This window comes from Mirounga leonina, unplaced genomic scaffold, assembly GCF_011800145.1.
Source record: "Mirounga leonina isolate KUSES-001 unplaced genomic scaffold, KU_Mleo_1.0 Mir_175, whole genome shotgun sequence".
In the NCBI taxonomy this organism is placed as follows: Eukaryota; Metazoa; Chordata; class Mammalia; order Carnivora; family Phocidae; genus Mirounga; species Mirounga leonina.
This window is the reverse complement of record NW_023270453.1, coordinates 20,356,314-20,371,745: the sequence shown is the minus strand read 5'-3', so window position 1 is coordinate 20,371,745 and position 15,432 is coordinate 20,356,314. Positions and strand designations below refer to the sequence as shown.

General features: G+C 44.8%; 1 protein-coding gene across 5 annotated transcripts in view; it reads right to left on the bottom strand.

Annotated features, from left to right (window-relative positions):
- Positions 1 to 491: 491 nt before the first annotated feature.
- Positions 492 to 15,432, bottom strand: part of LARP4B (La ribonucleoprotein 4B) — a 71,111-nt gene continuing 56,170 nt past the window's right edge. For all 5 annotated transcript variants that reach the window (XM_035021756.1, XM_035021757.1, XM_035021752.1 and 2 more), the window contains 4 exons: positions 7,551 to 7,715; positions 5,455 to 5,579; positions 5,254 to 5,362; positions 492 to 4,104 (listed from right to left, as the gene is read on the bottom strand). In XM_035021756.1, coding sequence (XP_034877647.1) covers positions 3,832 to 4,104; positions 5,254 to 5,362; positions 5,455 to 5,579; positions 7,551 to 7,715 — 672 coding nt within the window. In that variant the 3' untranslated portion in view covers positions 492 to 3,831. The remainder of the gene's footprint in view (positions 4,105 to 5,253; positions 5,363 to 5,454; positions 5,580 to 7,550; positions 7,716 to 15,432) is intronic.

Here is a 15,432-nt window from a genome sequence, read left to right as displayed (position 1 = left end):
GACGAGGAACATCAGTCAATTGACATCAAAGCAGACCATCCGTGCCCCAAATCAATAATCTACTAAGCGGTTCATCCACCTGCAGCCTTGAGTGGCGCTGGCATCACCAGTATTTAGGGGTGAGTCAATTACTTTGTTTCTGAGGCTCACGTCTGATCTGAAAACCACAAGGACCCATCATCAAGTGACTCTATGGGAACATCACACAAGAGACAGGCCATTTAACACAAGCAATGGAAGATCCCGACATCGGGGAATTTAGCTCTGTGGTAAATCCTGGATTCAATGCACTGCTCCCCCGAATGCCTGAGACCACTATGCCAACTGGGGGCCCCTCACGCTGCAGACGCTCAGAGCCTCGATAATCCAAACACCAGTTGGAGGCAACCACATTCCATTCTCATGTACACTGATGGGGAGACAAGAATTATTTTTTAAAAAGATGTATTCTTGAAGGAATTAATTAAAAAAAAAATCAAAAGAAAAATTGCAACAGTGCCTAAATCTTTATTTTTCATAACCTACATTTTTTTCAAATTAGACAGTTTTACACTGAATGACACAAAAGGAAACTTAAATTATCAATAGTTTACACATAAGCTTGATTCCAGTCTTAATGAAAAGAAGTAGAACAAAAACAAAGGCCCTCAAGAAAGCTTCTGTAGCACGTCCCGCTCGGCGGACTGGCGGCTGCTGGCTCTGCTTCTGACTTGGATTGTCTGCGGCACCCAGGGTGACAGGCCACGAAGCACACGAGCCCCCAAACGCAGCTCGCTGGTGGCAGGCACAGACACGCGCCTTCCTCACCCGCTGCCCCTGTAACAAACTGAACTGGCTTTGAAATGTAAACTGCATGATCCTGGCTAACAGAGCCGCCGGAAGCGCCTTCTGCCACCGCCAGTGACAATCAGTGATGCTGGGACAGGCGGGCCGGGCCAGGAACATTAGGACACCAACTCTTAAAAAACAACTACTCTACTGGAAATTCATGTCTGGTGAAATGGGGCCAGATTCTCATCCCGCTATTTCCAAATTATAAGTATCCTCACACAATTTTACAAGTTAAAATGTCATTTGTGATTGCTGTATCTCTGATTCTACACCTGAGCTACTGCTGGGGGAAGGAAAGACTTCCGTTTCTAAAACTGGACAAAAGCCCCCACCAGCTGTGGCTGCTCGTGCCAGAGTCACCGTCTCCGTGCCACGTCCCAGGCTCCCTTCTCTTCTGTGAGGGGAAAATCTCACAGTGATCTCAGAAAGGTGGGGTTTGGGATATTATATAGCTATTTGGCGTATCATCGTTGCTTAATTAAAAAGGGTGCTATAAAAATCCCACCAGAGCGAGGTTGCAACTCTGGCTGCAACTGATGTGGGCCGCAGGGACAGGGGCCGCAGTGCGGCGAGCGGGCACGGAGGCTGCAGGACCGCCAGGCCACGCCCCTCTCCGCACCGGCCGCCCCCGCTCCCGGCTGTGCTCCGTTGCTGTCACGAGTGACCCCCTTCGTCCTGCCGGCCGTGGACGGCTACGGCTAGCTCTAGCACACAGCCTGCCACCAGGGCAAGGATCTGTCATTCCTGAAAACCAGTGTGTCAGCTCCACACAGAGTTTGCGGCCCGGGGGGAGGGGGGTGCGCGGGTGACCAAGGCTGACCGCGTCCGCTCCCTCCTCCAGCAAAGATTGCCACAGTAAGCACTTCCTGGGGCTTGCCTTTCCAGCTCTTCTTACAGTACTCATGAGATGGGGCGTCAGAGGTCAACTAATTCCTGATTTTTTAAGTCCGCAATCCCTCACCTACAAAAAAAGAAATCCCCCTGTTCCTTTTACACTAGCACTGTGTACTCATGGATAGTGAGTCCTGGCGGCTTCTCTGAAGGAGACGGTCAAGCGCACCAGGGCCAGCTCTCCTCTGGCAGTTAGGATTCTAAGTAGATTATCTTTTGCTTTCTCCTGAAGCTCCTGCCAGTTTCTGCTTCCTACATTATGCTTTCACATTAGCTACGATTAGTACATATTTACAGACTTGTGAGAAGAGCATGAAAACGTCGGAAGGCTTTGCTAGGACTTTCCATTTCCCTTCTGCAGCAGCAAAGAGGCAGAATCAGCCCAACACACCAGCATCAGAGAAAAAGAAAAACACCTCAACAAATTAAAATAATATTCAAACCACAACATTTAGTTTATCTACATCCAGCTCAATAGCAACATTTATAATATATCAATAATTTTTATCAGATTTTTCTCTTTAGGGTACCTTTTTAATATGTTCTGATTATTTACAACTGTACAAGCAAAGCACACACTCCCAAGTGCACATATTTAATACAGTATCGACTATTTGCATTTACAGGATTTCTGAACAATCTGAAGAAGGTCAACTGTTGAAGATCTTCAGGGTGTATTGCAGACACCACTGCCAGGCCCTGTGTTACAGAACGCTCGCTTGGGGACACCTGCGGCGGCAGCCCCACCAGACTGAGCAGCTCCGTACCCCTCGTGCCAACCCAGGGGCCAGTCTCCACCAACTCTAAGCTGTCTTATACAAAAGTTAAGGCAAAGTCATTTTCAAGTTTAAATAAAATTCAAGTCTTTAAATATTGGATGGAAATAATGTTTTTAAAAAGAACCCTCAGTCTTGTTAAATAACCTTCTGTGGAATAAACTGTATGGTTACATTTAGCAGGAAATGTTTTAATGTCTGCTGCTTAGAATACTTCAAGAAAAAATTTAGGCATTTTAAAACAAAATAATTTATATTTGACTTTATTATGGACCGCTAGCGTTAGTGCATGCGCGTTCTTCGGAGTGCAGCACTTCTGGAGGGGATCAGTGAGACCCTCGTCTGGGAGGGACTGTCAGCCTCACCACCGAGCCCCCCGCAGACTCCACTCCCTCACGACTTAAGCAACGCTTCCACTGCGGGCCGATGCGGAGCCACGGGAAGGCGCCCACGCAGCGGCTAACGCGGGGGAGCCACGGGGGCCACAGGGGCTCCCACGCCCTCCCGCCAGCTCTCGGGAGCAAGACAACATCAGGGTACATTTTTGTGGGGACACGTGAGTGGGCAACCAGGTTTATGTTTTCATTTAAGTTCTATTCACAATGTGCTTTGACTCTGTCTTACACAACAACCACTTGAGACAGGAGTGAGAGGCTGGTTACTTGCTTGCAGCACATCAAAACTCAAGGTTTCAGGGCTCTGGGGTGCATCTCGCCCAGTAGGTCAAAAACGGGCTGTATTTTTTTAAAAAACAAAAACAAGAACAAAACCACTAGCGTCACTTGCTAAGATTCTGAATGAAGTACAACTCCCAAGCCAGTGAGGGCGTGACCTGACCCCTCTCTTCTCCAGGCCACACTGACCGAGTCGCCTCCAACCTCGATCCCAGCGGTCTTCAGCCCACCCATCGGTCTGGACATCTCAAAGGAATGCACTTGCTAACCAGTTATTTTAAAAAATGAAGTAGCATAGTTCCGCTTAATTTAGAAAAACTCACTATATATAGCTTGCATTCATAGCCACATGGAGGCTTAATAAAAATATCAATTTGTTAGGATAAATGCATTTTCTATCCTGAAAAAAATCAGACTTATGCATCACCTCCAGTTAAGCACCAACCTAAAATAAGGTTTATATTAATTAAATCCTGAAAAATAGATTTTTTTTCAAGAGGGGGGAAAATCCGACTCATGGAAGAAAAACCACTTGCAGGCACCTCACCGGCCTTGTCTACGCTGCAAGCCCCTAACCAGCGGCTCATTCTTGGCCCCGAGTGGGACAGTGCTTAGTTGTGGCGACCCCAGCTCCTCACAGCCCTCCCAGACCTCGGCGCTCACTGAGGGGACTTGGGAGGGGTGCTCTGTTCTCTGTGTGGACGCTTCCCGGTGGCCGGGGGTGAGGGTCGGCGGCCTGGCGGCCTCCTCTGGTCTTTGGGTGGTCCCGGGTTTGACTTGGGGGCAGGGGGCTCTCTCTCGGTGAGCTTCTTTTCTTCCTTCCCACAACCAACGGCGTTGGGCTTTTGTTCTTTTGGGGGCTGCAATGGGGAAGACGGAGGCTCTCTACTCGTCCTCTGACAAATCTCCGCATAGCTGGGTTTTCGCAATTCCTGGGAAACAGACACAATGCTGGGATTACGTGCACAAAAGGACATCTCCAAATGTGTGAAAATGAGTTCACTTCAGGTAAAAGTGAACAATGTTTTCAGTGGGTGCTCAATTCCACACTCAAAAGTGCTGTCACTTGTAAAAGTTCATAAATTTCAACAAGTTTAGTTTCCCCTGCAGCACAAGGCTCCCTCCAAGACACTCTAGGAACACCTTATAAAAATGGATAAAACCAGAAAAGGTCCTGAGATATGCAGTGCCAGCCTCTGCACTCTAGAGTCACATGGAAGCCCTAAAAAAAAGGTGTGAGAAAAGGTGCCCCTGCAAAGAGCCAGAAGCAGCATCTACCTCCTCCGCCCACACGTCCTTGCAAACACCCTCACGTCACACAGCATGGGCTTCCTGGAACACCCGAACCATGCAGCCCATCACTTACCAAGGAGCTTCAAATAATGTTTGTGCCCATTTCAAACCACCAGAGGCTGGTGGTGTAGATTCAGGAAAGGTGAAGACAGAGTTAAAAACTTTTTTTAAAAAGTTAATTTTTCAGGTAAGTGGAAGCTTGAAGGCTAAATAACAGAAGAGAACTTAAAACTATTTCACCTCCATAAGCCATTACTAACTTAAAAGTAACTGTAATCTATAAAAAAACGTTTCCTTTAAAGATGCAACCTTATAGATAGGATTTAATTCCCAAATCTAAACGACAAAAGTTCACTGAATCAGAATAAACCAGGTTGGCTGCACCAAGGGGGAAGGAGGCAGGCAGAGGAGGTGGAGGGGGGCCTGCAGCCAGGACGGAGCCGCCCAGGTGGGAGCAGGTGGGGAGGGGTGGCGTGGCTTCTTCCCGACGTCCATTGGGACAAGTGATCGGACTCCATGCAGAACACGGGGCTGTAGTCTTGAGACTTCAAAAGACAACCTGGCTCAACCAACAGTGAAATAAGAAGCCCCCAGGGTGGCGGCAATGAGAAATAACCAGGACACTCAGTGGGAAGTCAGCAGCCAATACTCAAGGTACTCGGTGAGGGAAGCACAGCACCTACACACGTAAAAAACCCAGCAAACCAGACTTCACTGAAAATAAGCTGACACAGAAAAGAAACCACGCCCCTCCTCCCTGGGGCGGGAAGGGTGGCCAGGACACGTACCGTGGCAGCGCCGTTCACCTGCACTGATTTACTCGCCGTTGTAGTTAGGGCAGAAGGAAGTCTGTCCACACTCGAGGCTTCTCTCTGCTTCTCCACCACCTTGGGATCCCTGTAAAAATGCCACCCAAGGTCTGAATCTCCCACTCACGACAGGCAAGGGCAGTCCAACAACACGGAGGTTCGGCAGAAGGCGGTACTTACTCGGGCAGACAGGCCGGGGAGGGAGAGCGCCCAAAGGCTGTGGACACAGCACTGGGAGCTGGCACCAAGGGCTCTCTGGGGCTCACCGCGGGGAGCGTGTTCGTGCTTGCATCCGTGTTTAGGCTCTGAAAACCAGGGGAAGGACAGTTCAATGCGGGGAGAGACACAGCCCTCAGATTTCTGTCCTAATGACCTCAGACACACCAACAAAGGTCCCAGTCTGAACGACAAAGAGGCTTCCCGCCTTCCTCCTGGGGGCACCGGGGTCACTCTGCTGGGGCTGGAAGCATGGCCTCTACCAAGGGAAGCAACTAGCAGTGAGAGGAAACAGAGCCCTGCCTGTCCTCCAGGACGCTCCCCCACTGCCCGCAAACACCTCGCCCCTTGTGTGACTCAGGCCCCCCTCTGGGCCTCCACTTTCGCTGTCTACAAGCTTGTTTTCTCCACAGAATAAATATCAAAGGCATCTTATTCCTGACACCCCAATGCCTAACACAGCCTGGCATATGATGAACCCTCAAATTTCTGTTAAATGTGGAGTTCCCAGTCTAATTCCGTGTGGCTCCTTCTTGTAACTAAAATCAAAAAGATCGACACTTCCACACAGACATAAATGTGGGTGCTTCAAGGTGGGTGGCAGGTGTTGGCAGTTCCCAGCCCTGGAAGCAGGTGTAATTATTCCCAGTTTAACAGCCGAGGAGATGGAAGCTTGGAACATGGACATTAAATCTGTCCTCGGTCATGGGACAAAGACGTGAGTACCACCAGCTGCTCTTACTCCAAACAGCGCCCCCCACACAGCAGCAGTTCACCAGGGCAGTCTTCCTCGTGCCGGGTGACGAGCACGTCACTGGAAGTCAGCATGGGCACAAAGAACGCTTTCTTACAATTCTACTTTCAGAGCAGGTCAAAGGTTCAGCTGCAGACTGAACTGAGAACATCCAGAGGGAGCAAAGCGGGCGAGACAGCACCGTCTATGCCCTCTGCCCCTGGCGCTGTGGCCCTGCCACAGAACCAGACTCTTCACAAATCCATGCTCAGCTGAAGGAAGCCAGGCTGGTGGGAAGGTGCGAGTGGAAAATGCCTCCTTTCTGTAAAGGTTCATTTACTCCAGGGTATGGTCTGGTCTTGCTGTGCCGGAGTGCAGACAGCAGCCAGCGTGACCCAGCTCCCTTCTGGGGACGAGCTGCCAAGCACCCCCCCACCAGCAGCTCCCACACTCAAGCGCCAAGGCAATAGAAAAAGCTGTTGCAGGGGCCCCACTGAGAAGCTGTGACTCCCCGGGCTGTGGAATCCAGCTCAGACTTGTTAAGTAGGCATCCATGGAGACTCGAAATGTAAAAAATAGTAGTTGCTGCTTTTGGAGCGGGGTGGAGGCTAGCCTGTTCGCCCCCTGTGCCTGACACCAAGGGGAGTAAGGCCAGGGGGTCACTGGAAGTCAAGGCCCCTCAACCGCACTGACTCTAACATCACTGGAGAGAGGCAGCTGTAGCCCAGAGACTACTGTCTGAAAGTTTAAGACTTAAAATAATGCACAAGACTTGCCAAATGTACGTAGTATGTGATTGCTACTGTAAGGTACAGTCCTGCAGTCTACCCCAGCGCAAAGGTTAACAACAGGAGCAGGGAGCATGCAGCAGCAGGACGAGGACTGGACGTGGGGCTTTGTAAATCCCTCCCTGAGCCCTGTATTACATTAGGTGTTTCCGGGCTCCTTGTTGTGGCATAGATCACTAAAAATTCTCATCACTTCTGTTGTAACTCAGATTTCTGTTTTATTTTGCAGACTTGTAAAATAAAGGCAGGTCCTGAATAACAACAATAAAAGTGCCATCTGAGCCTCGGGGTGACAGAGAGCATCTGTATGGCACACGATGCCAGTCTCCACCCCTGACCTTGGCAGACAGTAAGGGAATTAACAGAGAAGGTCTAGTCCCAGGTTCAAGTCTGACCCTACCACTCCAAATCCACGTGGCCTCTGCATCACTCACCCTCTCTGAAACTCTTCCACATAAGAAGACTGCCTGTATGAAGAGTGTGGCAGAGAGCCTGGTGCAAACTTGGCACTAGGCAAACATTCACGGTATGCGTCTTACCCTTTCTTTTGAGGACCCTATTAACAAGCTAGACAGCCTGTTTTCAAAGAGGTCCTCTGTCTTCAGGTGGCCTGCTGCCCCAGGCAACGGAGGGAAGTTGGACAGTCCTAATTCGAAGCTCGGGGATGGGGGCTTTGGTGGTGTTGGAGACTGAGTTTGACTCCTCTGAAAGAGAACAACACTGTCATGTTGCAGAAGCATAGACCGTTCGATACGAAGACACAGAGCAGAAGAGTAAGGCAAACAATCCTTTCCAGCTTCTGCTCTCTGTCTCTGTCTGAATACAGAGAGGTCTCCCAATGACCGCAACACTTCGTCATTTAAGCAAAGGTCATTTATTAGGCAACTGTAACCATCAGGAGCACAGTTATAAAGCCGAACCCTCTTGAGGCTGCCACCGGCTGTACGGAGCTACCTCTCTGCGACGCCAAGACCGTCCGGTTCCCAGTCCACAGTCGGCCAACACAAACCAGGGGTACACAGGCATGCGGCTGAGCACAGCACAGAGGCATCGGATGGACAAGCGAGGGAGGCAAACTCAACCCCACCGGTCGAACATCACAACAGCCTGAGTATAGCCACTGACCGTACTCCTCTCCAGACAAGAATTGTGTTATTAACAGAGAGCCTGCCATCCAACTTATAAAGGAGATAGTGAAATAAAAAAATGTCACTCTGAACTCCCTGAAACTTATGTAAGAAATTTTACAAAGATTTCCATTAAAAAATAGTTTAAGAAGGGGGAAGGGACTTCAGTTATCTGAAACCTAATTTATCCACTTTATATTTGAAAATCACTATGTAAAAACATGGTTATTTCTTGACAGATTTTTATCAGGTTCCTTGAGTTTGTTTTCTTCATAATAATATCCAAGAGTAATTTATAAACCCAAGATCCCAGAAGAAAGGCAATGATGTATTTTGATTAAAAAATTAACAGAGCAACTTGCTTTAACAAGCTAGAGTCATATTGTGAATATCCAGTTCCTTGGAGAAGATAAGGAACAGAAAGGGGATAGTTATCTGGGTGGAAGGTAGGCTACTCTGACTGGAAACAATGCTTTCATGGGGCTCACGTAGCTGCAAAGGACCAACATTGCCCAGCAACTTATACCAACAGGAAGATGATTCCCTACAGAGGTAGAATCTGGAGAAAATCTGTTAGAACTCAAGAGACAGCAGGTTAAAGAGTGAAAAGGGACCACGCTGACAAAAATCCCACTTGTCTCTTGGAGGAATTCATCCCAAACCACAGAACAAGGTAAGACCACAGCCAGAGATCTAAGCGAAACAGATATAATATGCTTGATAGAGAACTTAAAATGATAAGGATACTCACTGAGCTTGAGAAAAGAAGACATCAGAGAGACCCTTACCACAGAGATAAAAGAGCAAAAACAAAAACAATCGATCAGAGATGATGAGCACAATAAACAAAATTGGAAACAGGCTTGATGCAATGAACCTCAGGCTGGAAGAAACAGAGAAACAAATTAGTGACCTAGAAGATGAACTAATGGAAAGTAATGAAGCTGAACAAAAGAAAGAATTATGGAACAAGAACAGACTCAGGGAACTCAGTGACTCTATCAAATGTAACAACATTCTTATCACACAAGTCACAGAAGAAGAGAGAAAAGGGGGCAGAAAGTTTATTTGAGGAAGTGACAACCGAAAACTTCCCTAATCTGGGATCCAGGAGGCAAAAAGAACTCCCATCAAAATCAACAAAAGCAGGACAACACCAAGACATACTGTAATTAAATCTGCAAAATACAGTGATAAAGAAAAGTCTTAAAAGCACCAAGACAAAAGAAGTCATTAACTTACAAAGGAAGACCCATAAGATTTTAGCTGGAGATTTCTCAACAGAAACCTGGCAAGGCAGAAGAGAGTGGAATGACATATTCAATGTGCTGCATGGGAAAAATCTGCATCTAAGAACACTATATCCAGCAAGGCTATCTATCATTCAGGATAGGAGAGACAAAGGGTTTCCCAGACCAACAAAACCTAAAGAAGTTCATGACCACTATACCAGCCCTGCAAGAAATATTAAGGGGACTCTTTGAGGGGAAAAGAGATGGACCAAAAATGACAAAGACAAGGAAAGGATCAGAGAAAATCTCCAGAAACAACAAAACAAGTAATAAAATGGCACTAAATATGTATCTATCAACAATCACTCTCAACGTAAATGGATTAAATGCTCCAATCAGAAGACAAGGGGCATAAAAACAGATTTAAAAAAAGCAAGATCCATATATGTGCTGCCTATGAGAGACTCATTTTAGACCCAAAGACACCTCCAGATTGAAAGTGAGGGGGTGGAGAACCATTTATCAAGCAAATGGATATCAAAGAAAGCCAGAGTAGCAATCCTTATAACAGACAATCTAGATTTTAAACCAAAGACTCTAACAAGAGATCAAGAAGGGCACTATATCATAGTAAAAGGGACAATCCAACAAGATCTAAAAATTGTATTTATGCACCCAACATGGGAGCACCCAAATATATAAACCAATTAACAACAAACATAAACATACTGGTGATAACACATAATAATAGTAGGGGACTTTCACACCCCACTCACAGCAATGGAAAGATCATCTAATCAGCAAATCAACAAGGAAACAATGGCTTTGAATGATACAATGGAGCAGAAGGACTTAACAGATATATTCAGAACATTTCTAACACAGCAGAATACACATTCTTTTCAAGTACACATGGGATATTCTCCAGAATAGATCACATATTAGGTCACAAAGCAGGCCTCAACAAGTACAAAAAGACTGAAATCATACCATGCATATTTTCAGACCACAAGGCTATGAAATTTAAAGTCAACCACAAGAAAAAATCTGGAAAGACCACAAATACATGGAGGTTAAACAACATGCTACTAAACAATGAATGAATGGGTCAATCAGGAAATCAAATAAGAAATAAACACATTGAAACAAATGAAGATGAAAACACAATACTCCAAAACCTCTGGGATGCAGCACAAGCTGTTTTAAGAACGAAGTATAGAGCAATACAGGCCTACCTCAAGAAGCAAGAAAAATCTCAAATAAACAACCTAACCTTATACCTAAAAGAGCTAGAAAAAGAAAAACAAAGCCTAAAGCCAGCAGAAGGAAGGAAATAATTAAGACAGAGCAGAAATAAGTGATATAGAAACTAAAGAAAACAAGAGATCAATGAAACCAGGAGCTGGTTCTTTGAAAAAACTAATAAAATTGATAAACCCCTAGCCAGACCTATCAAAAAGAAAAGAGAAAGGACCCTAAATAAATCAAATCACAAATGAGAGAGGAGAAATAACACCACAGAAATACAAACAATAAGAGGATATCATAAAAAACTATATGCCAAAAAAATGGACAACCTGGAAGAAATAGATAAATTCCTAGAAACATATAATCCACCGAAACTGAAACAGAGAGAAATAGAAAATTTGAACAGACCGATAACCAGCAAAGAAATTGAATCAGTAATCAAAAACTCCCAACAAACAAAAGTCCAGGGCCTAATGGCTTCCCAGGGGAATTCTACCAGCATTATCCTAATTCTAAAATCAGATAAAGACTCCACTTAAAAAAGAGAACTTCAGGCCAATAGCCCTGATGAACACGGATGCAAAAATTCTCAATAAAATACTAGCAAACCAAATCCAGTAATATATTAAAAAAAAAATCATTCACTACAATCAAGTGGGATTTATTCCTGGACTGCAAGTGTGGTTCAATATTCACAAATCAATCAACGTATGATTTACCACATTAATAAAAGAAAGGATAAAAACCGTATGACCATTTCAGTAGATGCAGACAAAGCACAATACCCATTCATGATAAAAACCCTCAACAAAGCAGGTATAGAGGGAACATACCTCAATATATAATAAAGGCCATCTATGAAAAACCCACAGCATCTTCAATGGGGAAAAAATGAGAGCTTTTCCTGTATGGTCAGGAACACGACAGGGATGTCTGCTCTCACCACTGTTACTTAACATAGCACTGGAAGTCCTGGCCTCAGCAATCAGACAACAGAAAGAAATAAATGTCATCCAAATCGGCAAGGAAAAAGTCAACACTTCCACTATTTGCAGACGACATGATAGCCTATATGGAAAACTGGAAAGATTCTACCAAAAAACTGCTAGAACTGATAGACGAATTCAGTAAAGTCACAGGTTACAAAATCAATGTATAGAAAAATCTGTTGCATATCTATACACCAATAATGAAGCGGCAGAAAGAGAAATTAAGGAATCAATCCCATTTATAACTGCACCAAAAACAGTTAAGATCCCTAGGAATAAGCCTGACCAAACAGGTGAAAGACCTGTACACTCTGAAAACTATAAAACACTGATGAAAGAAACTGAAGATGACACAAAGAAATGAAAAGGCATTCCATGTTCATGATTGTGAAAATGTCTATACGACCCAAAGCAATATACACATTTAATGCAATCCCTATCAAAATACCCATAGAATTTTTCACAGAGCTAGAACAAACAATCCTAAAATTTGTATGGAACCACAAAAGACCCTGAATAGGCAGAGCAGTCTTGAGAAAGAAAAAAAAGCTGGAAGCATAACAATTCCAGACTTCAAGCTCCATTACGAAGCTGTAATCAAAATAGTATGGTACTGGCACAGAAACAGACACATAGATCAGTGGAACAGAGTAGAGAACCCAGAAATGGACCTTCAACTCTATGGTCAACTCATCTTCGACAAAGCAGGAAAAGAATATCCAATGGAAAAAAGATAGTCTCTTCAACAAATGGTGTTGGGAAAACTGGACAGCCACATGCATAAGAATGAAACTAGACCACTTTCTTACACCATATACAAAAATAAATTCAAAATGGATCAGAGACCTAAATGTGACACCTGAAACCATAAAAATCCTAAAGAGAACACAGGCAGTAATTTCTCTGACAGTGGCAGTAGCAACTTCTTTCTTGGTATGTCTTCAGAAGCAAGGGAAACAAGAGCAAAAATGAACTACTGGGACTTCATCAAGACAAAAAGGTTCTGCACAGCAAAGGAAACAATCAACAAAACTAAAAGGCAACTTTTGGAACGGGAGAAGATATATGCAAATGATGTATCTAATAAAGGGTTAGTATTCAAAATATATAAAGAACTTATAAAACTCAACACCCCACAAATGAATAGTCCTATTAAAAAATAGGCAGAAAATGTGAACAGACATTTCTCCAAAGATATCTGGAGAGCAAACAGACACATGAAAAGATGCTCAACATCACCCATCATCAAGGAAATGCAAATTAAAACCACAATGAGATAAAACGTCACACCTGTCAGAATGACTAAAATTAACAAGACAGGAAACAACAAAGGAGAGAGGATCTGGAGAAAGGGGAACCCTCATGCACTGTTGGTGGGAATGCAAACTGGTGCAGCCACTCTGGAAAACAGTATGGAGGTTCCTCAAGAAGTTAAAAATAGAAGTACCCTGTGATCCAGCAATCAAACTACTGGGTATTTACCCAAAGCATACAAGAACACTAATTCAAAGGGATACATGCACCCCAATGTTTATTTACAATAGCCAAACTATGAAAGCAGCCCAACTGTCCATCAACTGATAAACAGATAAAGAAGATACGGTATATATGTACAATGGAATATTTTACTCAGCCATCAAAAAGAATGAAATCTTGCCATTTGTAATGACATGGATGGAGCTAGAGAGTATTACGCTAAGTGAAATAAGTCAGAGAAAGACAAATACCATACGATTTCACTCATATGTAGAACTGAAGAAACAAAACAGATGGGCAAGGGGAAAAGAGAGAGAGAGAGAGAAACCAAGAAATAGACTCTTCACTCTAGAGAACACACTGCTGGTCACCAGAGGGGAGGGGGCTGGGGGGCGGGTGAACAGGTGATCAGTATGAAGGAGCGCACTTGCTGTGATGAGCACTGGTGACATACGGAAGCGCTGAAATCACTACACTGTACACTAATGTTACACTGTGTTGACTAACTGGAATTGAAAACTTTTAAAAATAAATAAAACTCAATAGGAAGTTAAAAATATCAATCCCGCTGTGTCTTTCTGGCACCCCTGCCTGTTTCTCATCTTTATCATGGTGCAGGTACCTGAAGTTCAGCTCAGTTTCGGGAGTGACGTGCCCTCAGAAGTAAGCTCCCATTTACTCCACTCAGCCCCTCCATGCTTCGGTAACTCAGCAAGGCTCTAAGTTATGCACAGACCTATCGTCTCAAAGTCGTTCTCAGGGGCTTTAAACATCCGCATTTTTCTGAGATGAACCCAGGTTTTCAGAAGACCATATTTCCAGGCATTCAAACTTCACAAAAATTTACTAAATCTTTTTTTAGGAATGAGAGAGGCAGGCAACTGCCTAGATGCAGGAGTTACAGAACGGCAGCGCCTACATATGAGGTCTGATCTTGAATGCAGTGTTTAACATTTTTTAGGATTTGCATAGCTTGAGGTGAGGTACGAACTGGCCCTGGTCCCAGTGAGCTTGGGCTGGGCCAAGTGAGCACACGCTATTATCCGTCTCCAAGTTCCAGAAGTCACCAGAATGTCCCAAGGCAGCCAAAGATGCACTCCCCTTAAGAAATTTACCTGCATCACGTGCCTGGCCTTCCAAGTGGCCACAGGTAAGACCACGTGAGTCAGGAACACAAAATGTAACAGAGATGGCAATGGGAAGAAATGTCACCTCTACAGGTAATTTAAGTAACCAAGGAGAATAATTCATTTAAGATAACTAGTTAAGTGACAACCTCTCTTGTTAGCCCAAATGTTACAGGAATTCATTAATTCCAACTGTAATCAACCAATATAAATGACCTTACCAAAGGGTTTGCCAAAAACCAGACTAAACTGACCAACAAGGTAGAACTATGGGTATTTTAGTAACTAATAATTCGTACTTTCAAGACAGAGAAAACAGATCTTTTGTAATGGGAGAGCACATACCCACTGGCTCAGGGGGCTGGACCAAGAATTTACTCAAGGTCTTTCCAGTCCTCCAAGTGTCAATGTCTACATCCTTCCTCCCACATGTCCACACACGCTACTAACTGGGCATACTTCGTGTGGAAACATACCGGATCCATCCCCACACCAGAGCTCGGCAGAAGCATTATCCATAGGAGGAACTTTTACGTTACCCCAGCAAATGTGGCCATGCCTCAGGTACTTAGCACTCACCTGAGCCCACTCCTTATTCTTGGGTTTGTTCCAACCTTTTTTTTTTTTTTTTTTAAGAGAGACAGAGAGCACAAGCAGGGGGAAAGGCAGAGGGAGAGGGAGAAGGAGACTTCTGCTGAGCTGGGAGCCCGACATGGGGCTCGATCCCAGGACCTGGAGATCATGACCTGAGCCGAAGGCAGACGCTTTAACCATCTGAGCGACCCAGGCGCCCCGGCAGTAATGCTTTCTACATAGGGGATACAAGTTAAACATTCTGAATAAAAAATACCAATGAATTAATTCCTACTGTTCAGTTAATTTCACTAGTACTACACAGTTACCCACATAGAGAGAACTCATCTCAAAGCGTGTGTAGACCACTGTGTGCACACTAGGTTCTCGGCCGTGCCCACCGCACAGCGCGTGCACATGGAGACACCAGGTGTCGACACTCCCAGAGACTCGTCAGCAACCAGCACTTCTACAGAATCGCCTCTAGCTTCTCCTCTTCAGGCGGCCACGTCGGTTACCACCTGATGCTCATCACATTAAGAGAAAACCTCTTCTGAAAAGCTCCACACGTCTTAACCTTCATTCATGTAGTTAAATCTCACATTTGTTTAGTTAACAAATTAGGTTTAAAAGTCTTATAATAGTATCA